The following is a 9,123-nucleotide window of genomic DNA, read 5'->3' on the forward strand; positions in this document are numbered from 1 at the left end:
GGGAAAGTTTTGGGGGGACAGAAAGAGCCCCAGACACTGAAATTCTGGGTGGTGGCAGTGTTACTAGATCTAAGCTAGTAATTAAGCTTAGAAGGGTCCATGCAGGTCCCCCACATCTGTACCCTAAAGTTCAGAGTGGGGAAAAAACCTTGACAGGAGCCCTGTGCGCAGCTTCATTTTTGGGCCCCACCTCTCAGGATACAACCAAAAGAAAGAACATTTTCTCTTATCTCCTCCCCGTTTTTCATTCTTTTTTTCTTCATCCTCCTGCTATGTTATAAGTAATGGGAAGTAAATGAAAATAAGGTGAGGTACCTTGATTGGGGCAGGGGGTTAGGGTGCAGGATGGAGTGCGGGGGGTGTGGGTTCTGGGAGGAAGTTTGGGTGCTGGGTGCAGGCTCTGGGCTGGGGCAGGGGCTTCGGGTGTGGGAGGGGGTGAGGGGTGTAGGATCTGGGAGGATGTTTGAGTGTGGGGTGCAGGCTCTTGGCTGGGGCAGGGGGTTGGGGTGTCTGAGGGGGACGGGGGGCGGTGCTTACTTTGGGCGGCACGGCTCCCAAAGGAACTGATGCACGCACCCCTCCGGCAGCATCTCCTAGGTGGCGGGGGACAAGGGGTTTCTGCACACCGCTGCCCGCAGGTGCTGCCCCTGCAGCTCCCATTGGCTGCAGTTCCCAGCCAATGGGCACTATGGAGTTGGCGCTCAGGGTGGGGGTAGCATGTGGAGACACTTCCTGCCCCCCAAGGCCTCAGAGACATGCTGGCCGCTTCCGGGAGCGAAGCAGCGCGGAGGGAGGGAGGCAGAGCGGGCAGGGAGCTGCCTTAGCCCTGCTGCTGGCATGTCTGTACATGCCCCTTATGGAGATGAGGGCAGTGGGTCTCTGTGTGCTGCCCAGGCTGGGGGCAGCGTGCGGAGCTGCCTCCTCCCCTTCCCCACAAGGAGCGTGAGGAGATGTGCCAGAAGCCAGCTGCTTCCGGGAGCACTGTGCAGCCACCGGCCATGGCATGCAGACAGCCTGCCTGCCTGAGCCCTGCTGTGCCACTGGCCAGGACTCAGGGGCAGGTTGTCAGATATTTGCCCTGCATTTTGGGGGCCACCCTATCGTTTGGGCCCTGTGCCACCGCATGGTTTGTTTCATGGTAAATCCGCTCCTGAACTGACCCATTCACACGTGGCATGCACACCTTGCAGACCCACAGACAGATGCACACAGCCCGCAGGCCTACAGACAGAAACACACAGCCGGCAGGCCCACAGACAGATACGTGTCCACCCCCCGGCAGACTTACAGGCAGCAGTAGACCCACATGTGCATGCCTAGAGTCGCTGTCTCCTCCTTTCTCCCTTGCCCCAATGTGCCCCATTTCCCCACTCCAGTCTTCCACACTTGATGGCTGTTTCAAGCCCCCAGACTCACTGGATCATCCCTGCTGCCCTTCCCCGAGATTCCTTCTTGCCCAGCAGGGCATGCGGTGGGGCAGGGAGCAGAGTCTGAGGCTGACACAGACCCTGGTGTGCAGGTGCTGACCTATTGGAACAGCCAGGCTTCGAGGGCAGTGCGTGCTGGTCTCCCAGCAAGGGCTGCTCCCTGCAATGCCTGGCCTCCATAGGGAGAATGGACCCTTCCCTCCCCTCCCCCAGTGCATCCTGCACAACATGGAGAGGGGAAGGGTCTCATCCCAGGTCATGCTGGGACCCAGGTGTCCTAGCTCGCAGGCGCCCACTAGACCCCACTCTCTGCACAGGACTGGGGATAGAACCCAGGAGTCCTGGCTCCCCCCAAGGTGACGGGGGAGGAGTAGGTTTGGTTGGAGATGCCCCCTTTTTTCCATCCTCCTCCCGCCATGTGTTAGAGCCCATGTCATCGTGGCCAACCTTTTGTTTGGGGTTGCCATGGAAACCTTCTCTTGCCACCCGCCCTGCTCATTTTGCTCAGTTATCACTAAGGAGGATCCAGAGAGGCTTGGTGCCTCTGCACTCCCCCCCCCGCCATGCACAGAGTTGCGGGCATTGGGGTCTCTAGTGGGGGTATATGGGGTGCATTGGGGTGTCTGTGGTGAGCGATGTCTGGGGTGTCTGGATGGTATGTGGGATGCATTGGGGTGTCTGGTGGGGGTATGTGGGGTGCATTGGGGTGCCTGTTGTGGGAAGTATCTGGGGGGTGCATTGGGAGACTCTAAGCACTTACTCCACTGCAGTCCCCCTTGACAGAGGGGTCTGGAAGAGAATGACCCCTCCTCCAACACACTGACCCAGAATACTTCTTGTCACAACCCCAGCACCTGGCTGTGGGGGAAGAGAGCACAGAGCCACGCTTGAGCCTTCCCCCTTGCCCCCCCAATCATTTGCATACAGAGTTAATAATGATGCATGAGACAAGGGGTGATCAGTCCCTGGGAACAGCTGGTGGGAGTGCAGCAATTGGAGGTAGCAAAGGCAGGTGTGGGGAGACATGGGCAGAGCATTCCTGACTCTGCCCCATTTTATGGAGAGGGTGTGAGGGTGTGTGTGTGTGTGTGTGTGTGTTGGGGGATTGGTGTGTGTGGATCAGGACTGAGGAGCACCAACAAAGATATGGGGGGAAGTCCAGAGCTGGGATCACAATGGGCTGCAGGTCAGGATTGAGGGGGCTGGCAGGGCTGTGGGGAGGGTGGAGCCCAGGCCTGGGACTGAGGGTCACTGATAGGGCTCTGGCGGATGAGTTCTGGGCTCGGATGGCAGGAGGGGCCAGTGCTTCCATTAGGCGACCCTAGGCGGTCGCCTAGGGCACCAAGATTTGGGGGAGGGGGCGGCATTTTGTGCGCTCCCCACGGGGTGCATGGGAGCTTCCGGTTCCTCTTCCATCATGCCGCCGAAGGAGGACCTTCTGCCAACATGCCTCGGAAAACAGCGGCAGGCAATTGAGCAGCTCAATGACTGGTGCTGTCGCCTGCAGCATTTCAGCAGAGGGTCCTTCTTCGGCGGTGCGATGGGAGTGAAACCAGAAGCTCCCATGCACCCCATGGGGAGTGCACAAAATGCCGTTCCCCGAATTCTGCCGAACTCTGGCGCCGCTCCTGATGGCAGGGGGCTGTGGGTTGGGATTGAGGGCACCGGAAGAGCTGTGTCGCTCTCCCTTAGCTGTTTTGGCTGCTGTCCCTGGTTCTGACAGCTGCGGGGGGGGTCCATTGGTGCCAGCATGGAAGGCGGGAGGACTCTGCGGTTAGCCTGTTGACCCCAGTTATTGGCTGTGAGCTCCTTGCCTTAGTCCGTTGTTATGAACTGCTTTACTTGTTGGTTTGGCTCCGTTCTGTAGGAGGGGCAGGGTTGTGCTGAGGGGTGGGAGCCTTGGGCCCTGCCCCATGTGTTGTGTCTGGGAGGTGTGGCTGGTCACACTCTGTTCAGATACGGACTTCCTTCAGCAGGCCCCCAAACTCCAGCCCTCGTGGTCACAAGGTGAGGCCTGCCTGAGTCTGCAGCGCCTGCTATCTCAGCACAGGACTCCATCCCCAGGCCTCCTGATCCCCTCCGGTCCTGAGCCCACTACTAACTCAGCCCTGGGCTTCCCCCGCAGCTCTGCCAATGCTCCTCAGTGCACACCTGCAGCCCTCTGCCATCCCAGCCCTGGTGCCAGAAGGCCTCACCCTTCCTCACTCAGTGAGTCTGGGAATGGTTAGTAAGGGACTAAAGAAATAATAAAGGTTGATCACAAAACACTTAGTTACAATAGAAAATGGCTGTCCTATATTGAGCTATGTGCAAAGCCCAAAGGTCAAACCCAGGCATCCTGTTTCCAGACCTGGCCCTCTGCACTCACCCACTGGATCCTACTCCTTCCCCAAAGCTAGAGAGAGAACCCAGGAATCCTAGCTCAGCACCACCCCTTGCTCTAACCACTAGACATCACTCCCCATGAGCTGGGAATAGAACCCAGGAGTCCTGGCCCTTTCCCAGGGAGCGCACCCGTGAAGATGAGTGAGCTCATGGCTCCTGCCTACTGTGTAGCCCCACCAAAGCAGCTCAGCCAGGTGTTTACATCATCAAAAGGGCCTTCTGTGCAGGGCTCACATCCCAGCCAAGGACGGGGCTCCTTCCACAGATCAAAGGCAACTTCTGAATCTAGCCCAATCAACAAATTGGAGAAATGGTCTGAGGTAAACAAGATGAAGTTTAATAAAGACAAATGCAAAGTGTTCCTCTTAGGAAGGAACAATCAGTTTCACACATACAGAATGGGAAGAGACTGTCTAGGAAGGAGTATGGCAGAAAGGGATCTAGGAGTTATAGTGGACTACGAGCTAAATATGAGTCAACAGTGTGATGCTGTTGCAAAAAAACCAAACATGATTCTGGGGATGCATTAACAAGTGTGTTGTGAGCAAGACATGAGAAGTCATTCTTCCGTTCTACTCTGTGCTGGTTAGGCGTCAGCTGGAGTATTGTGTCCGGTTCTGGGCACCGCATTTCAAGAAAGATGTGGAGAAATTGAAGAGAGTCCAGAGAAAAGCAACAGGAATGATTAAAGGTCTAGAGAACATGACCTATGAAGGAAGGCTAAAAGAATTGGGTTTGTTTAGTTTGGAAAAGAGAAGACTGAGAGGGGACATGATAGTTTTCAGGTATCTAAAAGGGTGTGATCAGGAGGAGGGAGGAAACTTGTTCACCTTAGCCTCTAATGATAGAACAAGAAGCAATGGGCTTAAACTGCAGCAAGGGAGATTTAGGTTGGACATTAGGAAAAAGTTCCTAACTGTCAGGGTGGTTAAACCCTGCAATAAATTGCCTGGGGAGGTTGTGGAATCTCCATCTCTGGAGATATTTAAGAGTAGGTTAGATAAATGTCTATCAGGGATGGTCTAGACAGTATTTGGTTCTGCCATGAGGGCAGGGGACTGGACTTGATGACCTCTTGAGGTCCCTTCCAGTCCTAGAATCTATGAATCTGTGAAACCCGGCTCCTTCATGATAGCCCCCATCTCCGCTTCGTGGGCTTCCAGGGTACCATGTGGGGCTGGAGTCAGGGAGTGGGATCACCAGCAGGGGCTGGGGTTTGCAGCAGTGTGAGGGGGAGGGGAGCTGGGATGGGTCCATGCTGAGAGAGCTAGGGGTGAGGGGCACTGGCAGAGCTGGGTGTGGAGCCCAGGCTGGGATGACTGGGGCTGTGGGTGGGGGTGAGGGGCACTGGCAGAGCTGGGTGTGGAGCCCAGGCTGAGATGGCCGGGGCTGCGGGTGGGGGTGAGAGGCACCGGCGGGACAGGGTGTGAAGCCCAGGTTGGGATGGCTGGGGCTGTAGGTGGGGGTGAGGGGCACCCGCAGGGCTGAGTGTGGAGCCCACGCTGTGATAGCCAGGGATGGGGTGAGGGGCACCAAGGGGCATTGGTTTGCACAGATCTTGTCCTGTTATGATTGGTTTGGTCTGTCACCCCCTCCCCCACCGCTAACCACTCCCCCCAATATCTCTGGCACTATGGTGGGGGGGAGAGAGATTTAGTGTCTGTAAACTGGGACCCCAGACCCTTCCAACTCCATCCTGGGGAGTGTGGGGGCCAGAGTGAGGGCTCCGCATGGAGATCCCCACCATGGTCCTTTGGCTCCCATCCTGCCCACTGCCCTGGGGAAGAAGCCCACAGTGACGAAACTGTGGGGCAAGACTGGGGGATTGGAGAACACAGCATACTGTGCTGCTCCAGCCTAATTCCCTGTTCCCCGGGGCAGCTTGGCCCCCTACTGTCTATCCCCACCCCCAAAGGCAGCGTGGTCCCCTACTGTCTATCCCCACCCCCAAAGGCAGCATGGCTTCCTATTGTCTATCCCCACCCCCTAGGGGTCAGCATGGCTCCCTACTGTCTATCCCCACCCCCAAAGGCAGCGTGGCCTCCTATTTTCTATCCCCACCCCCCAGGGATCAGCATGGCTCCCTACTGTCTATCCCCACCCCCAAAGGCAGCGTGGCCTCCTATTTTCTATCCCCATCCCCTAGGGGTCAGCATGGCTCCCTACTGTCTATCCCCACCCACAAGGGGCAGCGTGGCCCCCTACAGTCTACCCCCCTGGGGGCAGTATGGCCCCCTACCATTTATCCCTGCCCACCAGGGGCAGCATGGCCCCCTACGGTCTACTTGTCCTCCCCCCCCCCGGCAGCGTGGCCCCCTATGGTCTATCCCCCCCCAGGGCAGTATGGCCCCCTACCGTCTATCCCTGCCCACCAGGGGCAGCTTGGCCCTCTATGGTCTATCCCCTCCCCGGGGGGCAGCACTGTCCCCTATGGTCTCTTTACCTAGTTATCTATAAGTGTGTGTCTATGTGTCTATGCTGGTGGCCTGGCCCCCCCTTCACTAACTCCCTCTCTTTCTCTCTCTGTGTGTCCATCTGGCTGCGTTTGTGGGGGTGTCTCTGGCAGAAGAGCACACGATGGAAGGTGAGTGACCCCTTTGCATTCTCTGCTGGCTGTGGATGGTGTGGGCTGGGGCCATGCTACAAGAAGCAAATTAATGTCTTGCTATGGGGGGCGCTATTTCCTGCTCCCTCGCCCTGTGGGGGTCCATTGAGAAGTGCGTGGACTTGGGGTGCTCTTGGGTGACTGGGTCGGGGTTCCCCTGTGTTCGTTCCAACAGTGCCCTAGCTGTGTGCTCCCCCTACATGATGGTGAATTGGATCCCAAGCAGTCACTTACTGCTGGGGTGTCTGTCTCAGGGTTGCCCCTACAGCCAGGCATCGCCAGTTGTCTTGGGGTGCCCCCAGCCCTCCAGGGTTTGTCTCAGTGTGGCGGGTAAGAGCACAGTAATAGCAGTCTGTCTCTGTGGCTGTTTGCCCCACACGAGCAGGAGTCATACACCGCTTTGTCGCTGGGGCAGGGTGGGGGTACGTGTTGGATCCTGTATGTGACTGAGGGGGTTGGGGAAGGACTTGATCAGAACGGAGATATTGGGGTGGAGAGCTTCCCAATCCCCACAAACGCAGCCCATAAACACAGCCCACTGCTTTCCTAGACTGGCATAGTCTGTAGGGGGAGATCCTGCCCTGGGGGTGGAATAGACTGCACCACACAAATTAGAAGGCACCCCCATTTCTGAGGCCTTCCCACCCGCCTTCCTGCCCCCAGGCCTCTCCTCCCTGGGCTCTAGACCACCCCCTTTCTCCCTGCTCCTTGAGGGGTTGTCTCCCTTGTGGATGTAGCCTTGGCATTTGGAGGCAGGGTTGTGACCTTGATTTGATTGTGATTTTTGTGGAGCTTGTCTAAGAGACCAGGGAGGGGGGTGGCATGAGGAGGGTGTGTTGCCCTTGTCTGTCCCCCATGGAGTAATTGAGAGATGGGTTGCACGGGGAGTTAAAGTGGGCAGGGTCCTTTGGTGTGTCAGTACAGTGCGTGTGTGCTGTGTGGTGAGAGCAGTGCAGGGAGGTGAGTCTGTGGAGGTTGTGTGCAGATGTGAGTGCATGTGGGAGGTGTGGGGTGGGTATGTGGTATGTATGACTGCATTGTGAATGTGTGTACAATGAGCATGCACGAGCACTGTGTGTGTGTGCGTGTTCAGAGTGCGAGTGGGGTGTGTGTATGCTCAATGTCTGAGTGGTGTGCATGTGCATTCTCTGAGTGCGTGAGTGGTATGTGCGTGCTCAGAGTGCAAGTGGTGTGTGTGTGCGTGCACAGTGCATGAGTGGTGTATGTGCTCAGAGTGCGTGAGTGGGGTGTGTGTGTATGGGGCACGTATGTGTGTGTAAGTACAATGTGTATGTAGGGCCGGTGCAACCCATTAGGTGACCTAAGCGGTCGCCTAGGGCACTAGCATTTGGGGGGTGGCATTTCGGGTCCTTTGGCAGCAACCGCGGCGGCCGGATCGTCAGCCGCCCTGGTCATCATTGGCATTTAGGCAAAGGGACCTGGGGCAGGAGGGCACGGGGAGGGTTGCCTGCAGCAAATGGGGGGGGGGGCGCGGCATGCAGGGGAACCGCTCCCCACCCCAGCTCACCTTTGCTCTGCCTGCTCCACTGAGCACGCCATCCTGCTCTGCTTTGGCGCCGCAAGCCTGGGAGGGAGAGAAGCAGAGCGGGGAGGCGTGCTCAGGGGAGGAGGTGGAGGAGAGGTGAGCTGGGGTGGGGAGCGGTTCCCCTGCATGCCACGCCCCCCCCTTACTTGCTACAGGCAACCCTCCCAGTGCCCTCCTGCCCCAGGTCCCTTTGCCTAAATGCCGATGATGACCAGGGCGGCTGAAGATCCGGCCGCCGCGGTTGCTGCTGGGCCCATAGGGGGCTGGGCTTGGGAGGCTGCCCCCCAGCGGGCTGCTGTGCTCCAGGGTGGAGAGTTTGGGGCTGGATGAGTCGGGGTGTAGATAGCACTCGTTTTGCAAGCAGACCCAGGAGTCCCCAAGTATAGGGGGAATCTAGCCAGTGGCTACCTGCTCTTTTCCCACAATCCCCCTGGCAGCTGGCTGGCTGAGTGCTGCAGTAAATAATAGGCAAGGGAGAGGGGTTGGCAGTTGTGGGGTTCCCAGGGCTTGAGGGGAGCCATGGGTGTGTGTCGGGGAGCTTAGGGGGGTTCAGGGGACCTGTGGGGGGAAGCCTCTTGCCTGTATTTTCTCTGCCCCTATCATAAGCCTTTCTCCCAAATCTGGACCTTAGCGTCCAAAATCTGGGTGCTTAGCATGAACCTCCAAGCTTAATTACCAGCTTGGATCTTATCTCACTGCCACCAGACAGAAATTACAGCGCCTGCCTCGCTCTGGTCCCCCAACTTTCTCTGGAGGGACCCCAAGACCCAGAAGCTCTGAGTCTTACCGGCAAGGGAAATACTCCACTTCCCTTCCCCCTCCCTCTCCCACCCAGACTTTCCTCTCTGGGCTAACCTGAGAGTATTGATGCAATCTCTTTACATCACAATACCAAGAAGCATATCTCCTCTATTCCACAAAGAGACAAACCCCAAATACAAGGAAACAGAATTGATTCTCTCTCTCTTTCCCCCTCCCACCAATTCCCTGGTGCTGCAGAGCTTATCCTCCGTAGATCTAACACAAAGAGAATTCCCTCCCCTTGTTCCTTAGCCTACCCAGTGAGAAAAACTCAAACAAGTCTTAAAAAGAAAACTTTATATAAAAAAAAAAGAGAAAAAATACATCAAAATTTCTCTGTATCAAGATGACAATAATAC

General features: G+C 56.9%; 2 protein-coding genes across 24 annotated transcripts in view; one reads left to right on the forward strand and one right to left on the reverse strand.

Annotated features, from left to right (window-relative positions):
- Window positions 1-9,123, forward strand: part of NRXN2 (neurexin 2) — a 365,564-nt gene that overhangs the window by 35,067 nt on the left and 321,374 nt on the right. For all 23 annotated transcript variants that reach the window (XM_075073260.1, XM_032798089.2, XM_075073268.1 and 20 more), the window contains exon 3: window positions 6,379-6,396. In XM_075073260.1, the coding sequence (XP_074929361.1) occupies window positions 6,379-6,396 (18 nt within the window). The remainder of the gene's footprint in view (window positions 1-6,378; window positions 6,397-9,123) is intronic.
- SLC25A45 (solute carrier family 25 member 45) overlaps window positions 1-9,123 on the reverse strand; it is a 386,904-nt gene that overhangs the window by 16,078 nt on the left and 361,703 nt on the right. The window lies entirely within an intron of this gene.

The sequence above is a fragment of the Chelonoidis abingdonii genome, chromosome 17 (assembly GCF_003597395.2).
Source record: "Chelonoidis abingdonii isolate Lonesome George chromosome 17, CheloAbing_2.0, whole genome shotgun sequence".
NCBI lineage: Eukaryota > Metazoa > Chordata > Testudines > Testudinidae > Chelonoidis > Chelonoidis abingdonii.